Source organism: Dipodomys merriami, unplaced genomic scaffold, assembly GCF_024711535.1.
Source record: "Dipodomys merriami isolate MVZ:Mamm:240054 unplaced genomic scaffold, mDipMer1.0.p SCAF_1, whole genome shotgun sequence".
Lineage (NCBI taxonomy): Eukaryota > Metazoa > Chordata > Mammalia > Rodentia > Heteromyidae > Dipodomys > Dipodomys merriami.
In genome coordinates this window covers 55094052-55117726 of record NW_027202270.1, presented here as the reverse complement: position 1 = coordinate 55117726, position 23675 = coordinate 55094052, and the positions used below count along the sequence as shown (strand labels likewise).

Genomic DNA, 23675 nt, shown 5'->3' with positions numbered 1-23675 from the left:
GATATCAAAATGAAATATAGTGACAACAGGGGATAAACCATAGGAGGGGAAAAACACCAAAGATTTGTAGTTCTTTTTTAACCAAAGAGGATAAGTGAGTGTTAGGAATAGGAAAACATTGACCTTGTGTCAGAAAGGGCTCTGCCTGAAATGATCCTCCTCATTGGCAATCATTGGCACCCAGTGGGTGAGTAGACTCAGGAGTTTACTCATTTAGCATGTAGCGCTATGGTATGATGACTCCAGGTCACAACACTGTAGTCAAAAAAACTGATTCATGCTTGGCAGAACTTGACCGAGAGTGGACCGTGGGTATCTCAGTGGAGGCAGATTCATTTTCAGGCTAGTTTTGGATGCGCAAGTGTATATGTGTCTGTGCGCATGCCTGTGTGTGCACTTGTACATCTTCATCTAAGAGATAATCTCTTCATTTTTATTTAGAAGAGGTATAGTATGGAGATTACATAATCAGGCTGAAGCCAGGCTGCCTGAATGGACACCAAGGTTCTGGGCCCACATGAGCTGTGTTACTCTGTCTGGCTATGAAGAATGGAGATTGATAGTACCTTCCTCAGAGGATGGCTCTGAGGATTAAATGGCTACATGCACAGTTTGTAAGTGTTGTGGGCTGCACCCTAGAATCACGTGGGCAAGGCTGAAAAAACTTCACATGTTAAGAACTCCTGCCCTAATAAAATGTAGGTCCTGGAGAGGTTAAAACCTTATTCTTCATCATTGCAAGTTACTAACAGAAGTGGAGGAGGGATTTTGATGTCTTTTATTCTGAGCATTCAGTGAAAGAGTCATCTGTCAGCTACATAAGCAAGAGACTATTTTGTAATGAATAGCTGCCTTTCACATGGCACTTTTGAAGTCATCTGACCTTCACTTTGAGGCCAGATGCAGTACAATTTAAAATTTAAAATTTCTTTAGATTTATAAGACCAAACTTCATTCATCTGGCATTGATTGATTGAGGACCTTTTAATACTTTTTGAAAAGTGTCTTTAAGGTCTCCTCTTTTTTCATACTAAAAGCTTATCACTCATCCCAGACTCTCCTCTGAGGAGTGCATTATTCTATGATGATGGTTTGTCAGCATTGATTACTATAGTCTTGTGAACAAGAAATAAATTTTTGCCTTAAAATAATTGTAATGGATTTTTGGAAGAGATCTGGAATTAGACACTTTAGCAGGTTAGGAAGCAGTTTTCCCATTAGATGAACATATAAAAGCAGAGATAATTTGCTTCAAGTCAGTTTGTACAAGGAATGCTTCCTACTTTATTCATGCTGTTGTTACTCATCAAGGAGAGGTAGTCAGTGTAAATTTGGAATTACAGTTCTGATATATGACAGAAGAGGAAAACTCACCATGAGACCACATTAAGGAACTGTGATATGTTTTCAGACTCTATAGGGTTTCTTGGGCAGTTTTTGGGCTCATGGCCACTGGGGCCTTGTGTTGATATTGAGGTTGTCCAGTCACTCTTTGGCTGGATCCTTAACTGCTATAGTTTTAAAGTTATCCTTTCTTTGAGACTTGTATGGTGCTCTCTTCCCAGTCCAGACAGCCCATTGAAGGTAGCTGCTCAGTTACTGATCTTTGAAGTGAGACCTCGGTTCAAGTTCCAGCTTTACCATTGCTAAACCTTTGGGTCTTAACTATCATCTGGAATTATTCTACACTAAACACTGGAAAGAACCAGACTCTTTTCAAATTATTCATTCACTTGTTAGAGACACCATTGCTTTTCTTTCTGTCCTGTCTCTCAGGGCAACGCTGCCTTGCTGGTCAGCCTTGATTCCATGAACACTTCTTTGAGCTGTGAGCTTTGGGTTGTTGGTTGGTTCTCTCATCCTTTGATTGGTCTTGCACCTTTTCAACTGTCAAAGGTTTTGTACTTGCCTTTCTCTCCTTCATAGGGCTTTTCTGAACCTTCACTATACCCTTTTATTTTCTTAAAAGAAAAAACGTGAGATATAAACGTTGTTAGCCTCCTGACCAAGTTTGCCAACATTATTTTCATCCTCCTTGAACATATATTTGACTTTCTCTTTTATTGTTTGGCATGGAGTACGTTCTTGGGACTATGTAGAGTGAAAAAAAAAAAACCTGTAATGGCTAGTGGAATATGGCAATAGCCTGAAGGAGGACCAGCATGACCTGTCTGTTCATATTCTTGAAATCGATGTAGCTTGCTTGCTTTCCTGCTCATGGGTATAGGGAGTTAGAGAGTATCATTTTTTGGCCTTTTTCTTTACAGAAGGTGGGAAAAGTTTGATAATTTATGTAGGATTTTTTTATTTTTGGCTTGCTCCATGGAAGAGGGTTTCTAATTTCTGCTACCCACCATGGGAAAGAGGAATTCCTGTTTCTGTGACTTGCCTTGGGGAAGAAAGGGAAGCAGGAAAAGGAAGGCAGAGGTCTGAGAGGCTTTGCTTCTGAGGCCTTCCAATCTCCTTTAGTTCAAAGCGCATGCCAAACCTAGGGTATGTTTTTCTGAATCCCACTTCATTCCTCAACTGAAAAGTCAGACTGTAACCCATTTCTCCCACTCAATAGCCCCAGAGAACTAAGGCAATTTCTTTTATTGCTTAAAGTTTTGCATATTAAATGAAGACATTGCATTTACTTTAATTCATTAAAGAATGACAGTCTGGTTGAGGTACAACAACCATTTCTTCTGATATTTATAAATGGATTAAAATTGTTATTCCATAGCCATGCATTGATGCTGAAAATTGAAAATATGCTGGGTTAGAGTGGAGGATGTCAGGTAGGGTATGGCCATCCAAATTCTTCCAACTTGGAGGAAGAAGCAAGCCACCTATAATCCTAGCTACTCAAAGGCAGCAATTGGGAGGATTGAATTTAAGGCCAGCAAAAAGTTCAATAGGCATGATTGTGTTTGTCATCCCCGAGTTGCAGTCGTGAACAGGAAGATTTTGGTCCAGGCAGGCCCAGGCAAAAACTGAGAGCCTCTCTCAAAAATAACCAGAGCAATGCAACAGCTATATACATAAGACAGTATGTTGGAAAGGATCTGTACAACTTCAGGGGGAGAGGCAGGGAGGAAGTAGGAGAAAATTGAGGAAAGGGGTAATAAGGTTGACAAGAAATGTACTCATTACCTTACTTATGTAACTGAAACCCCTCTATACATCACCTTGACAATTAAAAAAATAACCAGAGCAGCTAGGTACTGGTAGCTAATACCTGTAATCTTACTTAGTCAGGAAACTAGGACCTGGAGAAATATGGCTCAAATATAACACTGGTAGAAAAGTCCACAAAGCTCCATCAACAATTTACCAGGAAAAAACCAGGCTGGTGGTGTAGCTCATAAGCCCAGGCAAGTGGGTATACACATGCATAGAACAAAATGGGTTGAAGGCATGATTCAAGTGGTAGAGTGTTGTTTATTAGCAAGCTCGAGGACCTAAGTTTAAAAAGTAGTACCAAACTAGCTAACTAAATGATAAGAAGATTTGTAATGGAAAAATGATTCTGGGTGGGTTTTGAAGAGACTTGCTTCCTCTAATAGTTGTAAATGTCTATGTAAAATACTTGTATAATATTACAGCTACTGTGTCCTACTAAGGTAGAAAGATAAGACATAGGGAGCATTCAAGTGAAGGAATGGAAGCCACCTTGTGGGTGAGCAGAGGCTTTCTGTAAGATGAGTTGTCAGATTAGAAAAAAAGGTATCTTTTACTGTGGGCTGAGAGTCTTTATGGAAGGGGTACTTTTTTCCCTGGGAATGACTGGTCTCAGAGGCAGGATAATTGTTTCCAGAAATGCTGCACTTGGTTTTTTATTTCCCCTTTTGAGCTCATCCTGGTTTGAGGGAGAATGACTTAAATTTGGAATCTTTTTGTTGTAAGACAAACCTGACTGGAGAAGAAAGGAACAATAGAGCTGGAGACTTCATTTGTACCATAGGTTTCAATAAAGAAGATGGAGTGGTTGTACCTTGTGGTGTGGATTATAAATTATGACTTACTGCTGCCATATTTTCTAGCTGTGCAAGTTAAGGAAAACAATAAGTCATTTCTTTATTTGTGGCTATTGCTTTCTGACTGTTGTAACTCCTTTCTGTATGATGCCTCTTGATTTTGAAGAAGTCCTTCTTCTTTCCAGTCTTATTTTGAAGACCAGTTCTATTACTTCTAGGCTTTTTCAGCTATAGGAGGTAAGGGGAAAAAAGGAGAGATTCTGGAATTTCAAGAATGCATTGAGTGCATTGTGGCTGGTTCTTGCCGCCCCTCCCCCCCCCCCTTTTTTGGGATCTCTCAGGGAGGGTTAAAGACACAGCTCTTGCTTTCAGGATGGCTTCTGTAAGACAGTTTCCCATGAATTTCCAGTCCCCAGCCAGGGTGCCACTGGAAGACCTCCTTTTGCTTCATTTTACGGTGTCTATTCTTCCTTGTTTTCTCTTACTCTATTCTATATTTTGTGAACTGCAGCAGATCTATTGCCACTACCCATTTCCTTTCTCATGGTAAACACTGAATGTTGTCAAAACAAAGAGAAATCTTGAAGGCTAACCTGCAGCTGACCAATGGGTTGTTACTTGCAAGAGTCAAGCTGGAGCTCATTATGTTAAATGAATTATACTGACTGAAGAAGACAAACCGAAAATATTTTCTCTCAAATGCAGAATCTAGACCTTAAAAAATGAATGATAGGAGGTTGATCTGGAGACCGGAAGGCAAAAGGAAAGGGTGTGGATGTGTGAATATGATTGAAGTAGTTCAAATACATGTATGGAAGTAGAATAATGAAACATGTTTAAAATTTTTAAAGGAGTAGGGATAAGAAAAGAATTTTGGCAAATTTGATGAAAGTGCATAATGTCTATGTATCGAATATCACAGTGAAACCCCTTAGTACAATTAATATATGTTAATAAAAAAGACAGGTATTAGCAAGGATAAGGAAAGATTGGACCCTTTTGTTAGTGAGAGTGTCTAGTCATGTGGTTGCTATGGGAAGAAATATGGAGGTTTCTCAAATAATTAAAAAAAAGAATTACCATTATAAAAGCAAAACAACAAAATAGGCTTTTGCCTGTGATACTAGTTAATACTCAGGAGGCTGAGATATCCAGAATTGCAGTTTGAAGCCAGCCTGGGCAGAAAAGTCTGTGAGATGCCAATACCAAAATAACCAGCAAAAAGCTGGACTCAAGGCATGTCTCAAGTGGTAGAGTGCCAGTTGTGAGCAGGAAACTTGAGTGATGCCCTGAGATCAAATCCCAGTATTGCCAACTCCCCCATGAAGAAAAACCACCAAAAACCCTACAGCTTTTTGAGCTCCTCACATTAGGATGTTTTTATTTTATCCTTCTTTGAAGTAAAATATATTTCTTAATATTTATGCGTACCAGTTTCCACTGTTTTACTTCTAAGTATTAATACTCTGGTCCTATTTGTTATTTCACAAAGTCAACATCTTTAAGGGAGTATTGCTTTCAGGTCAGATGGATGGCTTGATGGGAGAAGCTCCTTAATTTGTCATGTGCACAAAATCATGAGAGTTCAGGTATTGGGGCAACTGACCTGCAATTTTAGGCTAGTCAGGTGTAAATACGAAGGGAGAATATGAAATGCAGCATTTTCTTCCTCATATATCACTGCTTGATGTCATATTGGATTTAACTGAGTTTTCTTGCATTATTTGCCAATGGGAATATATAATCATGTACTTTGTCCATTATAAACTGGTGTAGAGATGTTGGTGAAATAGCTCATCTGTGTTCAGTGCAACCTAGTAATGTCAGTCAACAAATATATGGGCAGACTAGGAATGATGCTTCTGTTATCTATTAAGAATAAGCATAGTCCCTGCCCTCAACTCTAAGCTTCATGAAGAGAGACAGTATGGCACTACAGAAGAGGGCTGCTACACTTCTCTGCTTTCAAAAAAGTTAGGGAACTGCTGTTGTCATTAAAGACAGATTTTTGTTTTATTTTGAAACCATTTCATTGTTTTACCTGCATTGGTGTTGGTTATATTTTAGACGCTAATATAATATGCCGTACAAGATTCTAAAATACAGATAGTGTGCCTGTCCCTAAAGATTTGATGAGCTAAGTGACAATACCAGAGATAACTTTTGATGGTCTGTTATCTTCCAGAGATTTTTTTTAAGGGAAAAATCAATAGGAAACGTAGATATGGAATGATAGTAGAAAATAGGGAATTTAGGCAACTTGAGGATATTGGTTTTTTCGTGGCCATGATTCATCTTTTCTTTTATATGAACATCCTAAGTTTTCTCTGTTAAGTTCAGCTGTAGTGACCTGGAGGTTGGCTTTTCCCCTAGTGTTGGACTCATAATATGGTACCTTATAACTGGCTCCTTGCCAGTTGTAACCCCTTCCCAGATTTAAACTATAGGAGAGGTCACTTCCACACATCCTTCTCTGAAGCATAGGAATAAAGTAGTTTTCTACTTACATTGCCTGAAAGTAGATCATTAGACCCTCATACCAGAGGATCTAATGCATCCTTGCTGGAAGGCCAGAATGCACCTGTGCACCTGTACAAACAAGCCGGGCCCCCCCCCCCACTTTACTACCATTATTAGGTCATAGTCTCTTTTGCTCAATTGTACTTCCATAAGATTTCCATTCTTTATCAAACCTTTGCATAAATTTAGTTTTCCTTGGATCATTAGTTTTTTGTTGCTGAGGCTCCTGAGTCACATGAGAGTGGTCATATGAACTGGTTATGGTTTTCTCTTGTAAACCTATCTTTGTTACAGAGATGTCAGCCATGATGCTTGTAATGGCAGAGAAAAATACTCCCTGCATACAACATTCTTCCTCAAATGAATATCATTTATTTTCTATGTTTTTCATAGGACTGTGTATTGAACCCAGGACCTCAAGCTTGCTGGGCAGGTGCTCTACCCCTGTACTGTACCCCAGCCCTCAAAGTGTATAAACTTATAACAGATGATCTCTGTATTTTGAAACATATATTCTATCTTAAAAAATGAGATTTCACTGTGTAACCTAAACTGGTGTTGAACTTGAGATCTTTCTACCTCAGTGTCTGAAATAGGATAATAGATGTGTGTTACCATGCCTGGATTTGAAATATATGTGTTTTGTGTGTTTGTGTGTGGGGGGTGGGAGGGGGCGTTAATTGGAGGTAAGAGTCTCATGGTCTTTCCTCCCAAGGCTGGCTTTGAATTGTGATTATAAAATCTGTTTCCTCTGAGTACCTAGGACTACAGGCATGAGTCACTGGTTCCTGGCTGAAAAATATGTACTTAAGAATGAGTCCAACTTTAAATTCATTCTACTTGCCATTGAAGCTAAGATTTTGTGAGGCAGTAGTTGAGGGATTGTTATTTGGCCAGTTTTATACTTATGTTTTTAGTCTATAGCTTGATACTTAACATAATAAAGGACAACCATTCTTAGTTTTATTCTGTGATCCTTGTCCCCAAGTACTTGCTTATAGTACTACATTCATAGTACTACAGGAACAATCCCATTTCTTTTTCAGTGTGTTGGGCTTTAATCAGTTGGTCTGAATCACTGCATACAGAAGTCTGGTTTAGATCATTTCTATTTGGTTCTAATTCATGACAGGTCTATGTTCACCCTCTCAGCAGGAGAATGACAGTAGCTGACATGGCTTCTGTAAAGGAAGTATTGCTGAAGCAGAGAGTGCACTTGGGGTGTGCCTTCTGACCTCACTCACAGGTCTCCTTCCTGGCATCATTGTCATTGAAGAATTTATGCTGTTCTCCTTTTGGTCTCAAACTGGGGTCAGAAACAGACTATTCTCTATGTCTTTAATGGATGAAACTTGCCAAAATGACTGGCTCCCTTTAACAGAGTTCATTAGGGCTTTTGTTTAAAGCCAGAACACTGGTTTATTAATTTATTCCCAGAATGGTATCTGACAGCAAGCCAAACAGTGTGTTAACTAAACCGGCATATGCTCTCTACTCTTGGCAGGCTAAGAAAGGAGCCAGATTATTAGGTGCTTCTTGGTGAAGACCCGTCAGAACAAGAGGAAGTAGTTATATCCACCAATGTTTAATAGCATCCAGTTCTGATAGCCCAAGCATCCATTTCCAGAACTGCATATGGAGTTTGTGTGTTTCTAATCTCACGGACACTGTCAAGTATTCCAGACAGTCTTCTCGGGCAGATGCAATGTTGTTTCTCTGCCCTATTATAGCAGCTCTTTTTCCCATCCCCCTCCAAAGGAGCACAATCTTCAGGATGAATATCACATTGTAGTTATAGATTTGGGATTACAGATGATTGGGACTTCCTGGTGACTTTGCATAGTGGTATTGGCTATTTGTTAACTTTTAGAACTAAACTTACTAGGAAGTCTTACTTTTCTCCCTCTTATTTGTATGTGGTATGTCTACATTCTAAGGTGGTGGTAGGATCCTTCTTTTTGCATTCAGGTATAACCAATACAGTTTCTCCAGGTCACTGTTTGAATAGCTTTTAGAATAAAATTTAAGCTTTCCCTTTGAGTTGCTATTTATGGATGAAAGCAGGCACTGGAAGAAAAAAATTACAGCAGATATTTGATAGCCTCTTTCTCTGAACTCAAGACCACTGATGTGGAAGATGTGACTAGCTTGAAAACAGCTGAGCTCCCTAACATAATCAAGGTGCCTGGGATAAAGAACCAAAGTCAGTGTCACCATGTCCTTGCCCTGTGGCATGTGTGTTTTGAGTGAATGGGACAGTAGCCTACTGCAAATTGGATGAAGATTGGGTGATTAATCCCAGAAGCATCATAGATGTGATGGGGCCTGAGCTAGTTAGAAAGCCAAAGGATACAGGGTCTGGTGGAGCCACAGCCGTGTGTCCAAGGGGCCTTGGACAAGCTATGGCAAGGCTCTATTGATATTTTTCTTTTAAAAGTGTGATAGCTGGGTGCCAGTGGGTTCACACCTGTAATCCTAGCTACTCAGGAGGCTGAGATTTTTGAAGATTATGGTTCAAAGCTAGCCGAGGCAGGGAAATCCATGAGACTCTTGACAGGCTGCTGGAGGGCAGAGGCAGCTGAGAAAAGCCACTTCCTTATATACCACCTGTCCCAATTGCCCTCTCCTTTCAGGGGCACTAGCCCGAAACTGTTCAAACTCACAAAACAAGTTACATGCTAAAAGTTCTTGCTAACCTCGGCCATATAAACCCTGCTGCAACAGACTATGCGACTTCTCTGATTCCGACCAGGAAGTTCACCCAGGAGTGTACCCCAATAAACTTTCCTTCCTTTACCTTTACTTCCTGCATGTTCTTTCTTTGCCTAAAACCTTACAATTCTAATCTCCAATTAACCTCCAGAAAACTGGAAGTGGAGCTATGGATCAAAGTGATAGAGTGCTAGCCTTGAGCCAAGAGCTCAGCCCTTGAGTTCAAGCTCCAAGACCACCTCTACCACCAACAAAAAAGTGTGTATAGTCCAATAAATTTCAACCCTGAAAGGTTGACTTCAAGAGGAAAATGTCTCTGCTATAAATACTGTATTTGCTTAATTCGTCCTATCTTTTTATTATTATTATTTTGGAGAAAGGGTCTATCTAGTACTACTCTGCGCTGCCCTCACACTCCTATCCTCCTGCCTCAGCTCCCAGAGTGCCAGAATTACAGTGTGCTACTGGCTTGCCTCCCTGTTTTTATATCATAGAATTTTCATTGTTTCCTTTAAGCCTATTAAGAGAAATTTGTTTTCATAGGTCTCCCATATGGAAGCAAACTGTGCCCTCTTCCAGATTCTATGTTATGTTGATTCTTTAATTTGGTTCTTTAGGTGAAACTTTTTTTTTTCCAACCAGAGCCCATTTATGTAGCATTTTTCTTCCCTCCCTCCCTCCCTCCCTCCCTCCCTCCCTCCCTCCCTCCCTCCCTCCCTCCCTCCCTCCCTCCCCCCCTCCCCCCTCCCCCCTCCCCCCTCTCTCCTTCCCTCCTTCCCTTCCTTCCTTCCTTCCTTCCCTCCCTCGTCTTTCTCTCTCCTTTCTTTCATCCTTTTTCTTTCTTTTTGTTGGTTGTAGGGCTTGAACTCAGGATCTAGTTGCTGTCCCTGTGCTTTTTCACTCAAGGCCAGCACTCTACCATTTTGAACCACCGATACACTTCCAGTTTTCTGGTGATTAATTGGAGATTAGAGTCTCACATCACAGCCTTTCGTACCTGGGTTGGATTTGAACCATGATCCCCAGCCTCCTAAGTAGCTAGGATTACCGATGCCAGCTTATAAAACATTTTCAAAACAGAATTAGGGCCATGCTTCTTTTGTGTATGAAGACTCGTTTGTAAGATTCTTTAAATGGAATAAGCAGTATGACTTTCTCCAAATTCTAGTTCCAATATTATCTTTCTTACATATTTCAGTTTTACTTGTTTGCCCAAAGCCTTCATTGATCTGAGAGGAGAGGCCAGCAGCCAGCTAGCTGATAGAGCAGTGGAATAAATAGGAGGAAAGCAAACCCTTGCTGGGACTCTGCAGATTTTGAATCTTGACCCTGCTGTTAATTAGCTGAGTGACCCCTAGGCGAGTCAGACTCCTAGGGTCTCTGCTTTTTTTTTTAATCGGGGGGGGGGGGAAACAAAAAGCTTGGAAAAATAAATACTGGCCTGTTATTGCAGGATACAAAAGGGTCACCCTGCTGCTTAAATTTGTGATTCTATGAATGGTAGCCTAGGGAGGTTTCTCAGTGGGCCCCTCCAAACTTTCTGCTTTATTTTAAGGGTTGAGAGATGGTATTGGTTGTGCCACCCAGGACATTGGAAGCCTCCCAACTAAGTTCCTCTCTTTCTCCTTGTTTCTTTCTCCTTTTCCACCCATATCTCTTTTCCCTTGCTTCTTTCTCTTCTGCCACCCCATGTATCACTCCCCCTTGCTTCTTTCTCCTCCTCCACCCCATGTCTGTTCACCAGCAACCCACTTGCCTTCTATTTTTCTCTATTAATGCATCAACATAAGTGTATTGGGTTACACAACTCAGTAGGATTTGTTAGTGTTTGTGGTTTTCCAGCTGTCATGTGAGTTAGTGGGGGAACAGAGAGAGAAAGGACAGCAGCTTCATGATTAAATAATAGTGCTATTGTCTAGTTCTTTTTGTAGGGATGGTTTCCTGTTTCATCTTAGGCATGGGCCATTGTGTTGTTTTTATAAGTCTCAAAATGCAGCTCATTCTTTCAAGGGATTCTGCAATAATGCCACAGGCTTGTTTTCACCTCCCTTTCCCACCCGAAAGTCATAACTATATATAGCACAAACATATAGGAGTATGTGCTGTTTAATAGGGTCTCCTGACATCAGGGTTAAAATATCTTCCCACTTTATTTATTTTGCAAATACTTGTAAGGTTTGTTATGTTCCCATAACCTTCCAAAATGTTTTCCTTGTGCTTAGAAAATTAGTTGCACCTGTAAAACATTGTCTTTAACCACATAGCTTCTTCTTAACCATTATATTTTTTATTTCATGTTTTAATGTCTTCTTTTGATGAACTTGGGTTGGGAGACCATATTACAGTGCCAAATATGTTGTAATGGACCCAGGTTTAGCCTCAGAACCTTAATTAGATATGGAATGCTGAGAATGCACCATTGTGTTGTTTTGTAACTTTTATAACAAGACAGTGAACTTCTGATCACTTCATTAAAAGTTTATAAAGCATGTAGTTTCCCACTAGGGCTTATTCATAGTAAACTCAAAGTGCCTTTACATTATCCTGAGGAATCTGTTTGAACACAGTTTTCTCTTAGGTTAGTATGAAAGTAGTACACGAACATTTCCAACCTTTTTTCTTCTCTTCCCATTTTCTCTGTAGAGACAAGAGTGTTGAAAATGTTGAAGGCTGTGCTGAAGAAGAGCCGAGAGGGGGGAAAGGGAAGCAAGAAGGAAACAGGTATGTATGTGAGAAGAAATAGAGCAAGGGTGGCAGCAGTATTGGGCAAGCTGGCCCTGCTTGCTCCAGGCTAAGTGGATGTATTGTTTTGGGAGTGTGACATAGAATGTTAGAACTGACAACATCCTAGAGGATATGAGAAACCCAGTGTGTTTCTGTTTGAAAACTGAGTGTAGGTTATGAACAAAATCCTTCCCCAGAAGACTTTGAAGGTTCATAATTTTAACAGGTCATTCAGATCCAGAGGCAAAGTTAAAGACATGGAGGGATATCAGGTGTGTTCAAGAATTTGATTTCTCGAAAGCCCTTTCCCTTGTTTCACATGCAGTTGCAGTTTATATGTGTGACCAACTGCTGACTGACTGCTTCTCATGTTTTTGAGTATCAAATTTTACTCCTAACAGGTGCAGCCCTACTTAATGCCAGACTTCTAGTTTTCATTATGAGGAGAGCTGCTTGATTTGGTTTGGTTTCATTCCTGTCTGTAGTGTTCTGGTGTACATGGACCCCAACAGCATTACACTCCATGTGATAAACTCTTCCAGGATTATTCTGGTGACCACAAAGTGTTATACTCCTGTTTCCTTTGCTAGGAAAACGATGTGTTGCCTATTTGTATTGCATGATAAAAATCTGCCAGTAGGAATCAACTCTGCTGAAATGATACATTGCACTCTATAAACTCAAATTAGCCATTGTTGCTAGAATGTAGATCCTTTTTTGTTTTGTATTACCATTAGTCAAATAATCCTTTGTTTTAATTTTGGTAAAAAATATGCATAGATACATTTATGACTGAACCATCACCAAATCATAATTTCATTTTTAAAAATCCTGTAATTCTTGGTAGGAATATTGTTATCATCTGTTGTTCTCATACTTTCTTTTCTGGAAGTTGGAGGTTTTTTTTATTTTAAAGGTGACACACAGAAGGGTTAATGTTATATAAATCAGGTAAAAGAACATTTCTTTATGGACAATGTCACTCCTTCCCTCGCTTTCTCCTAGTTTTTCCATCCCTCCTCACCCACAAGTTGTATAGCTCATTTTCAACATAGTGACTAGTGAGTACCACTGCTATATTTGTTCACCCTTTGTCCCTCCATGTCTCTGCCCCCCTTACCCCTACAAAGACAGGCAAATGAACAAACAAGACAAAAATAAAAACAGCAACAAAGGAAAAAACTCCTGTTTCCATTTTCTGAAATTCCTTTTGATATGTTCTCATACTTTTATAACAGACTTAAGTAGATATGTAAATGTTTTGGTTATTTGGAACCTAAACAAAATTTTTATTACTAATTGTCCTTAAACCAAGTCTTCAAAATGGCAAACTCACCTTGAAAGTAGAGTCTTTAAGATTGCCATTAAGTTTCCATTATGAGATTCTCATTAATCCTGGGTAGGCAGATACAAAGAAGAAAATAATCTTGATCTGAACGATATGAACAGGAGACTATATAGCTCATAATCTTAGATAATGAACCCTTAGCTTCAAATAATTAATTGGAATTGTTACTATGGAGAAATTTTCATTCACATCATTTCTTTCCAAGGATACATTCATCCTTTGTTGCATCAAAGCCAAAATGTCTTTCTCATTAGTTTTCTGGAAGCTCTTTAATTTTTTTTTTTCAGTTTTGGCTCATCAGACACTAATTCTAGGAACTTTGTTATTTGTTTCTTTAGAAGCTGTTGTAATTTTCAGCATAAAGTTAGAGCCTAAACTGTTTATTAGGCTGGAGAGGCCAAAAAACCATTGAGGTTTTTGCTCAGAGCCAGGGTCTTCAAGCCAAAACTCCCTATGCAGTGACAGTCTTTCAAAACAGATCTACCATTCTCTTTAACCAAGTCCAGGCTCATGGGAAATAAAAATATAAATGATCTTCAGCTCCTGAACTTTCAGGCAGACCAGACAGTGAACACAGTTTCAGTCTGGTTTTGAAACTTCTCCAGTTTCAGAGCATGTGACTAGGTTTGGTGTCCCATGATTTTTTTGTTTCTAGTCATGGGGCCAGAACTCGGCCTGGGCATTGTTCCTCAGCTCTTCAGCTCAAGGCTAGCACTTTACCACTTGAGCCACAGTGCCACTTTGGCTTTTTCTGCTTATGTGGTGCTGAGGAATTCAACCCAGGGCCTCATGCATGCAAGGCAAGCACTCTACCACTGAGCCACCTTCCCAGCCCCCATCTCTGTGATTGGTAAGGGCCTCTACTGCTTTCTCTGAATCCTGTCTTCATAATTCCCACACTATGGCCTTTTCACTAGCATGTACTATCGTGAAAAAGCAATGGGGACATTTCTCATGTGCCTATTCTTAACTAAAGCCTAGTTGTTTTGGGTTGGGAACAAAGCAGAGAGAATTTACATCTTGATGAAGTTATATCCTATTATGATTAGGGAAAATACTTGGAATTTGATTGTGTGTACGTTAAGTTCTGTGCCAAGTCTCATATAAGTAATTCATAGCTAAGTTTCTCTATAAATTAAAGCCTGCTTATCTACTGAGTCTGCTATGAACTTTGGGTAATAATTTCTCCTATAACATGGAAAATTTTTACTCTGCTGTTTCCAATTAAAACCAGTGTTCATTGCAAAGACAAAAGAAAATTTTATGTGCTTAAGTTCATAATCAAAGAAACTTAGGAAATATTTATGTCTACAAAGTGTCAGTTCAAGGGTTTGGTGTGGGGGTGCATGCCTGTAGTGTTCAATGTGATGAGGAAGGTACATGAGGAGGTTCATGGGAGGAGGAAGGTCCTGATCCAAGCTGGCCCTCAGCAAAAAGATCAAACCCTATTTGGAAAAATAACTACAGCAAAGAGGGGTTGGGATGTGTCTCAAGTGGTAGTGCACTTGCCTAATAGTCTTAAGGGCCCTGAGTTCAAATTCCATGATCACTTTTAAAAAATGAGCCTCTGAGCATATTCTTTTTAGATTGTCACTGGAAACATTTTACTAGACTCTTATGTAGAGCTTATTTTGAGAATTTAAGAAAATAGAATCAGAGTTAAATTTAGTATTCTTCAAAAGAAATCAAATACTTTTCCAGAAGTATTGAAAAATTATTTCCCCTAACTCCTGTTCCTAAAAGAATGTCACATGTATCTGTTATTAACTATTTGGTAAAATTTTAGCAGGTATTGAAATTCAAGATGGTATATAGTAATATTTGAAATAGATAGGCAGTAAGATTTAAACTATTGAAATCTCTTGAGTAAACTCTGAAAACAGCAAAATGTTTCTCCTCCTCCTTTTTCCTTTGGAAATGTATGTAGATCTGATAGAAGTTTTTTTTTTTTCTTTTTCTGGAAGCTATAGAAGCTATGGAAACATGTTGGAGGATGCAGTATTCAAAACTTAAAAATAAATTAGGGGGAAACATGTCCACCCAAGGCCTGTGGGAGTTAAACCAAAATAGGGAGAGAATCAGACAAAGGCATCTACTTTCCTTTTCTCCCCTTTTCTTATGCAGTGGCCTTGGCCTAAAACAAACACAGGAGGTGCTACCTTTATGTCAAAGCTCTCCCCAAAGGTGTACATCTTCTACCATGTGTTTCTCTATTTTAACTGACTTTTTCTATTAGAAAACTTTCATGTTACTCTTATTTATTAAACTAATTTAAATATGTGGAAACCAGTAGATCGGTCATACCTATAATCCTAGCTACTGAGGAGGCTCAAGTATAAGGACTGAGGTTTGAAGCCAGGTCAGACAGGAAAGTTCTTGAGACTCAGATTTCCAATCAAGCACCCAAAAGCCGGAAGTAGAACTGTGACTCAACTGGTAGAATGCTTAGCCTTGTGTAGAAAAGGCTAAAGGAAAGTGTCTAGGCCCTGAGTTCAAGCCCTAGTACTGGGGGTGACACATGTACACGTGTATGCATACACGCATGCGTGCGTGTGCACACACACACACACACACACACACACACACCCTCCAACATCATCATCAACAAAATATCCTTTCTTAATTAAAAATTAAATAATTATTCAACTCTAAGGATAGGGGTGTCTGATAGATTTGGACCTAACAGGAGTTTAGAGTTGATGAAAGAGCAACCTAGGAAGCCAGCATCTCTTCTGTATAGCAACACAATTCAGACATCAATAGAAATGAAGTCCCAACTTGTAATAGCACCAAGGACCTGAGATAAGAGGTGAACAAATTTTATATTGAAGAAAATGGTATAACTTTATTGAAGGGATCTTAAAGGAAGACCTGAATAACTTAAATAAAACATATTCTTAAATGGACAGATTTATTATTTTTATCCGAATCCTTAATGAAATCTTACTTTGTGGCTGTTTGTTGGTGCTGGGGATTAAAACTAGAGCCTGGCACATGCTAGGCAAGTGATCTACCACAGCTCTAATCAACAACCTTTTTGTTTTTAAGGATTCTTTTTTTTGGTCAGTTGTGGAGCTTGAACTCAGGGTGTGGGCCCTGTCCTTGAACCTCTTTATGTTCAAGGCTAATGTTCTACCACTTGAGCTACAGCATCACTTCTGGTTTTTGAGTGTTTAATTGGAGGTAAGAGTCTCATGGGGACTTTTCTGCCTCAGTTGGCTTCAAACCAGGATCCTGCAGGCAGGAGCACTGGTGCCCTGCCGGAATTTTTTTAAAAAGCAGGAAAGTTCAGTGTAGTATAGAGATTTACCCCTACACATATAGTATCCCCATTATCAACAACCCTACTAGAATAGTACATTTGATATAATTGATACAAGTTACATTGACACATAATCACTAAAAGATGACATAAAATAAAAATATAAATATATATTTATAAAATAAATAAACTATTTTTACATTAGTTTATTCTTCCAGTTGTATGTCCCATGGGTTTTGGACAAATATTAATGATATTATAATATACAGATTATTTTTCACTTTAAGAATCTTGTTGGGCTGGGAAGATGGCGCAGTGGTAGAGCACTTGCCTTGCATGCCTGAGGCCCTGGGTTTGATTCCTCAGCACCATATAAGCAAAAAAGAAAAAAGCCGGAAGTGGCGCTGTGGCTCAAGTGGCAGAACGCTAGCCTTGAGCTGAAGAGCTGAGGGACAGCACCCAGGCCTGATGACTGGACCCCCCTCCCCCAAAAAAAAGAATCTTGTTTTTCTCCTAACACAATATAAAAATTGATACAGAAATTCATGTAGAAGATACTTAAAAACAGCAAAAAAAAAAAAAAAAAAAGAAAAAAGAAAAAAATATGGAGCTTTTTGTGGAGGGGAAGGAAAAAAACAAATGTTTAAATAGGGATACAGATGGACCCATTGCAACAATGAGATGTACAAGTCGTTATGTTGAAAAATGAACTTTACAACTTTGGCAGGGGGAGGGGAGCATGGGAGAAGGAGATGGGCAGGGATGGGAAGGGGAAACAAAGGAGGAGGCAACAATGCTTGCTAAGAAATGTACTCGTTACCTTGCCCATGTAATTGTAACCCCTCTATATGGTGTTTTCACAATAAAAAAAGAAACATGCATAGGTAGCTGTCAAATGTGGATTGGATAATAAGTCAACATCAGTATCAACAGGTCAAAGTGCCTGAAAGTTACCATGTATATAGCCAATCCAGTAGAGTTTGTTGCTCATTGCAATAAAAGACAACTCAGTTAAAAAAAAAAAAATAAGGAAGAAAGAAAAGAAAAGAAAACATGGAGCTTGTGAGTGATTCACATGCCTGAATTCTAACTGTAAGAGTGCATATATGGATTTCTTAGCTTCTACAGGGCAAGATAGATTTTTGCCTCCCATAAACATGTGCACACTCACTCCATGGAGGATTTTTAGTTATAGACGCTGGGCAGGTTCTTCTCCTTCAAAAACTAACAAAGAACAGATATTGTATAGTTCATAATAACAGCTACTACTTCCTTATAGCAAGTAAATGGCTCCACTAGTTATTTGATTTTTTATCATCTTATCTTTAAAAAATGAAATGTTATTTTTATCCACTGTTTATGAAGTAATAAAAGTTCACAGTAGATACTGTTTTTTCTATAAACCCTGGAGATTTTTATCTCCCCATGAAAGTATTAGCCACGAAAGGCCTCTGTGTGTGTGTGTGTGTGTGTGTGTGTGTGTGTGTGTGTGTGTGTGTGTGTGTGTGTGTGTGTGTGTGTGTGTGTGTGTGTGTGTGTGTGTGTGTGTGTGTGTGTGTGTGTGTGTGTGTGTGTGTGTGTGTGTGTGTGTGTGTGTGTGTGTGTGTGTGTGTGTGTGTGTGTGTGTGTGTGTGTGTGTGTCCCCATGAAAGTATTAGCCAGGAAAGGCGTGTGTGTGTGTCCATCCCTTTTCCTGCTCTCTTGCCAGTCTTTTTTTTTTGGATCCGGTCGTGGGGCCTGAACTCTGGGCCTGGGTGCTGTCCCTCAGCTCTTCAGCTCAAAGCTAGGACTCTACCACTTGAGCCACAGCGCCACTTCCGGCTTTTTTCTTATGTGGTGCTGAGGAATCAAACCCAGGGCCTCGAGCATGCAAGGCAAGTGCTCTACCACTGAGCCACCTTCCCAGCCCAACTGTCTTGCCAGTCTTGAACCCATAAATGTTGTGTCCTATCCAGCTCTCTTAGTTGTTCAATCTCTATGTAGCAGTAGGTATAAGGTTAGGCAAAAGGCAGAAATTGGCGAGCTGTTCATTGTGGTACCATCTCAAAATGCAAACTGATGAAAGAACCATTTCTTAATGTGCCAAAATATTATTTACTAGTCTATTGTTTTTTTTTACTGCTTAATTATTTGTGTTCTTTTTTTCTTTTTTAAAAAAGAATGGGAACTTTAGTTTCAAACAATTTATGAAAAACATTTGGTCTTCACCTTGCCATCATTAAAACCCAGGTGGTTGGCTAACTACTCTTGCAATGGTATGAATTAAGGCACTGGTTAGTCTCTAAGCCTCTCAGTGCACTGAACTAATCTGTTAGCTTTGCATCTAATTCTTCACTTTGAATTTGAAGTAAAGGAAGCTGTTTGCCTCTAAAGTTTAAAAGCCATTGATGTGATTGTTAAACTTGGTATTTTAAGCTGTTCCAGGCTGCAATCTGGTTTCCAGTGGTACCTCCTAAAAATGTCTCAATACAAATGATGCTTTGTTTTATTCAGAAAATATGAGGCTGCTTTTGATTATTCTGCATTGCATTGCCCATTTTCTGTGGTTGTGGGCTATTATTTAGGAATTTAGTGCAGTGACTGTCTTGCTGAGCTATGGGTATTTGGTATCTTCTTGCTAACAGACTCCAAAAATGTTTCCTAACCAAAAAATAGCAGAAATAATTCATCATAAAGGTAATATAGTTCTCTTTACCAGGGTAAGTAGATTCTGCAGAATATTAGAACATGATTTAAACATAGAACACAACCAAGCTGTTTTTCTGTAAGAGTGGAATACTGTTCTTTCTGATTTGATAGATTCCTTCATCAGTTTTTCCTTGCACAGTCTAGGGGAAAAAAAACATATCCTTTAGAATTATAAGACACAAGCCTAACACTGGTGGCTCATGCCTATAATTCTAGATAATACTCAGGCGTCTGAGAGCTGAGGATCATGGTTCAAAGCCAGCCCTGTCAGAAAAGCTGTGAGACTCTTAGCTCCAGTTTACCACCAGAAAACCGGAGGTGGCACTGTGGCGAAAGTGGTAGAGCACTTGCCTTGAGCTGAAGAGCTCAGGGACACCACCTAAGCCCAGAGTTCAAGTCCCATGACGGATAAAACCCCCTCCAAAACCAAAAACAAGACACAGATTCAGATCTCAGCTTGATCACCTCTCAGTTAACTTGACCTCAGATAAATTTCTTAATGTTAAAAAGTTAACCTTACAAGGTTGTCAGGGTTAAATAAGAGAACCTGTCTGCAAAAGCATCTAACTTGACAATTTGACTTTTGCTAGATATTCAGTACTGTGCAATAGCTTAAAGAACAAACAATATTATTTTTCAGACTGAGTTTCAGTCTTTTGCAGTAATATTATTTTTTAAATTAAATTAATGTTTTATTGTAAAGAAACTGTACAGAGGGGTTACAGTTACATGAGTAAGGTAATGAATATATTTCCTATTGAACATTGTTATCCCCTCCTTTGTTTTTCTCCTACCATCCCTTTCCTCCCCACTTCCTTAACCCTTGCCTCCCCAAAATTGTAAAGTTCACTTTAAACATAGTGTCTTGTACATCTCATTATTACAATGGGTCAGCCTATATCCTTATTTCAGCATTTTGTTATTTCCCTTCCCCTCCCCAAATTAGAAAATTGTATATACAAAATGCAGGGTACCTGAGCCAGGGTCTTGCTATTGAGTCTAGGTTGTCCTAGAAGTTGTTGTGTAGTCCTATTGTAGTTTAGACCTGTAATCATGGCACTCCAGAGAGTGAGGCCGGAGGATCACAAGCTTGAGTCTAACCTGGGCAACATAGAAATATAGACTTTATTTCAGAAATAAAGAAAACAAAACAAAATCAAAATAACAAAACAACAAAAACCTCATTAGGTAGCCTAACTTTTAGTCTTCCTATCTCAGTCTCTCTAGTGCTAGGTTTAAAAGTATACATCACAACTCCTAGCTTGCATAGAAACTCTGAAAATTTATTGTTTCTTCCCTGGAAGTTGAAGAAGGCAGGATGGATCTCAGGCAAAGAGTGGTGTTTTTGTGGTTTCTTTCTATGATTTCAGATTCTCAAGTACTAAGTCTATCATCTACTTTGGGTTCTAAAAGTGCATGTCTCATCTTTATTCTTTTCCCCAGAACAAAACCAGACAAGCTCTGAGTCAGTTGCTGTATGGCAATTTATACTTTAGAAATAATTTTTAACCTTTTATTGTATCAAGTGCTTGCATTTTATCCTTCTTTGGGAAATTTAACTGAAATCATTTTTCATTGTTAACCGCATTTCACAATTTGCCAAAGTAATTTTGAGAATAGATTTGTAAAATTTTACCCAACCCATTCCTCACGAGTAAACATCTTTATTGTTTGAAGGCCCCTGCCCCACTCCACCCTCTTGGTAGCTTTTCGCTGTGGTCTAAGGAAATAGAAAGAGTGAAAGATTTGTTAGAGAAAGAAGAGAATAAATATGTGGCATTTATGTCATACACCTATACATACTGAGCCATGATAGTTTCATGTTGCACTTCTGGTTTATTCTGACAGAGTTATTTGGAGAAAGCTTTGGACTAGAAGGAAGAATTCAGTCACCCCATACCATCCACTCCTTAGGGCCAGTAACACCTCTCGCCAGACCCATGCCTATTTGAGTCACCCTCCAAGATGTCACAAAACTAAACAACACTATATAACTTGCCCCCCCCATATACCTTTCTGTATGTATGTGTATGTGTGAATGAGCTAGAAGCTTAATCTGCAATAGGGAAATTCTAAATTAGATATTCAGAGACTTTTTTAATAAAAAAAGTAAAATCTAATTTCATGTTCCAAGTTTTTCCTTGCCTGAAGGTGTTTTATTTTTTTTAAAAGAGAAAAGACTTGTTATATATGACTGTTATCATCCATATGCAGCATAATTCCTATAAAAACTCCATATTTGGATTTCTGTGTGAGCCACTGATTCTTTCTTCTTTGTGATTTTCTCTGCTCCAGGGACTTAAACTCAGGGCCTAGGCACTCTATCATTTGAACCACAACTCCACTTCCGGCTTTTTGGTGGTTAATTGGAGATAAGAATCTCATGGCCTTACCTTCCCAGGCTAGTTTTGAACCTGGATCCTCCGTCTCAGCCTTCTGGGTAGCTGGGATTACAGGTGTGGGCCACTGGTGATTTAATCAGAATGTGGATACTTTGGGAAGACATGGGGTTAGTGACCCCAAGATCTCTTTCTGTGTACTGATACACGATTTAAGTAGAGGAAGAATTGGAACAAGGAATGAGAGATTGTATAATGAATTTCCCAGACAGATATGACCAACTTGATCATTGTCATTTCAGTTAGGGTCTGGTCCCCAAAAGAAAAGCGAACTTCGGTTTTTGTCACAAGGCACCCATGCATCAGTCTTCTCCTTCCTTGAGACCAAGGTGACTTCAGGGAGAGACTCATGAAAAGTTCAGATGCAACAGTGCAGGCAGAGGGACAAAATGGAATTAGGCCCCTGACCAGTGACCTTTAGGCATCCTGAGTGCATGGGTTCTTTGTTTGCTCATTTGCTTGTTGTTGGTTTTTTTTTTCCTTTTTTAAAAATTGTTGTTGACTACAGTGGCTGTTGTAATATTTTGGTAGGTAGCTAACCAGTGATAGCTTACATATCTGCAGTTTTAAGGAAAACAAACATGCTTCCTGTTTAATTCTGAATTGTAAAACCTAAAATGACTCATGAATGTCATCCTTTATTTTGGAGATTAAGCAAAAGAATTTTGTCTAACTTTAGTGTTGAAAGTGAGAGCTTCTACACCACATTCTTAAGGAGGTCAGTCCTCTGTTTCCGTGCTTATTGTGTGTTTGCTGCTAATCAGATTAAACCTTTTAGAGCTATATTCTTGGTCCCAAGATTCCGAAGGTGAGACAGTCTAGGAATGGGTTGTTCCCCTGCAGCCATGGTTGTTGGACTTCCCATAGAGTACCTTAGATCCCTTTATAGCTACGGATGTAGCATCTTAAAAATGAGTTAAGAGTGTTTCTAGTTGGCTTTAAAAAAATATAGGTTAAGAGTTTCAGTTTGAATGTGCCTACTAGTTCTCTGGGAACAATTTATTTTTCTGAATCCTGGTTTCTTGCCTATAAAATAAAGGTAACTCTGCCTCATTTGCAATTACAAGTTAAAGAAAATGGGTTGTTTTCTAAATCTCAATGTGAGGGTAAAAATGTGGGTAACAATTCAACATAACTTTTTATATCAGGAGTTATAATGCAGGGGTGATTTAAAATATATAAACTACACATATGTTATGTGCAAGTATTATGCCATTTTGTATAAGGGATTTGAATATCATCAGATTTTGGTACTCACCAGGGGTTGGGGTTGTGCGGTTGGAACCAGTGCCCTGCTGATACATAAAGATGATAGTCTTCTCTCTCTGTCTCTCTGTCTTTCTGTCTCTCTCTCTGTCTTTCTGTGGTTCTTGTGAAGATTAAATAAATCAACGTGCTTGTGGGGCTGGGAAAGTGGCTCAGTGGTAGAGCGCTTGCCTTGTATGCATGAGGCCCTGGGTTCGATTCCTCAGCACCACATAAGCAAAAAGAAAAAAGCTGGAAGTGGCGCTGTGGCTCAAGTGGTAGAGTGCTAGCCTTGAGCTGAAGAGCTGAGGGACAGCGCCCAGGCCCAGAGTTCAGGCCCCATGACCGGACCCCCTCCCCCAAAAAAGTGCTTGTAACCGTGCCTTGACTATAGTAAGCATTTTATAAATACTGAAATTATTATAATTTATGGTAATTTCTGCCATTGACACTCTTTCCTTAGACTTCAGTGTATGGAACATCTTGGATGTTTTGTTTCCTTAGCTCACTAGTCTGTGTGGCAGACTGGACCCTTGCTATTCCATCTGGTGCAGATGGAGGAAGGAGCTGCTAACTAGTCTTGTCCTTAGCAGAGTGCTGTGTGAATGGTTGTTGTAAACAGTCCACAAGGCCTGTGTTTGCTAGGAGATAGAAGAGGGCAGGGATGTGAGGCCTGGATGCCAGGATCTGGAGCCAGCAGCCTGTGTGTCTGCAAAGATTTTGTGCATTCGGAGGTGCTGTGGCACATATAATTCTGCAATTGCTTCAGCTTTACAAGATGAGGCCATAGTGTAATTGTTTGGTGCATTAATTTCTAA

At 39.3% G+C, this 23675-nt stretch overlaps 1 protein-coding gene across 10 annotated transcripts in view; it reads left to right on the top strand.

Annotated features, from left to right (window-relative positions):
- Tanc1 (tetratricopeptide repeat, ankyrin repeat and coiled-coil containing 1) overlaps nucleotides 1-23675 on the top strand; it is a 229141-nt gene that overhangs the window by 72997 nt on the left and 132469 nt on the right. For all 10 annotated transcript variants that reach the window (XM_070022615.1, XM_070022628.1, XM_070022620.1 and 7 more), the window contains one exon: nucleotides 11835-11912. In XM_070022615.1, coding sequence (XP_069878716.1) covers nucleotides 11852-11912 — 61 coding nt within the window. In that variant the 5' untranslated portion in view covers nucleotides 11835-11851. The remainder of the gene's footprint in view (nucleotides 1-11834; nucleotides 11913-23675) is intronic.